We start from the raw sequence: 473 nt of genomic DNA on the forward strand, positions 1-473 counted from the left end.
CCCAGCTCAGCTCTGACTCCGCCCCCAGCTCGCCCTTCTCAGCTCTGGCTCTGTTCCCAGGCCTACCCACTAGCCGGCAGGGCTCCGCCCCTGCTTCTGACCACGCCCCCGCGCCCACCCTCCTCCCCACCCAGGGCTCCCGAGACGCGCATGCGCACCCATTGTGCATCTGCCGCGTGGTGACCGACACGCTGTCAGCACCGTCCCCGCTGGGCCGCAGCAGCAGGTTCCCGCACTCGGGATAGCGCTCCAGGAGCAGTTGTGCCTCCAGCCGGCTCACCTTCAGGAAGCACCTGTGGAGGGCCGCGTCACCCACTTGGGACCCTGGAGACCAAGTCCGCTCTTCCGCACGTAAACCCCGCCTCCTCTGAGACCCAGCCCCGTCCCCATTCGCTAGGCCCAGGAGACCCTGCCCTGCTTTTTAGACCCAGGCCCCTTCCACGGAGGCACAGTCTGGCCTTCCAGGCTCCTAG

At 68.1% G+C, this 473-nt stretch overlaps 1 protein-coding gene across 1 annotated transcript in view; it reads right to left on the minus strand.

Annotated features, from left to right (window-relative positions):
• Positions 1-473, minus strand: part of STAP2 (signal transducing adaptor family member 2) — a 21,307-nt gene that overhangs the window by 4,105 nt on the left and 16,729 nt on the right. Inside the window, exon 4 of the mRNA XM_011943612.1 lies at positions 159-409. Coding sequence (XP_011799002.1) covers positions 159-409 — 251 coding nt within the window. The remainder of the gene's footprint in view (positions 1-158; positions 410-473) is intronic.

Source organism: Colobus angolensis, unplaced genomic scaffold (assembly GCF_000951035.1).
Source record: "Colobus angolensis palliatus isolate OR3802 unplaced genomic scaffold, Cang.pa_1.0 Scaffold22, whole genome shotgun sequence".
Classification (NCBI taxonomy): Eukaryota; Metazoa; Chordata; class Mammalia; order Primates; family Cercopithecidae; genus Colobus; species Colobus angolensis.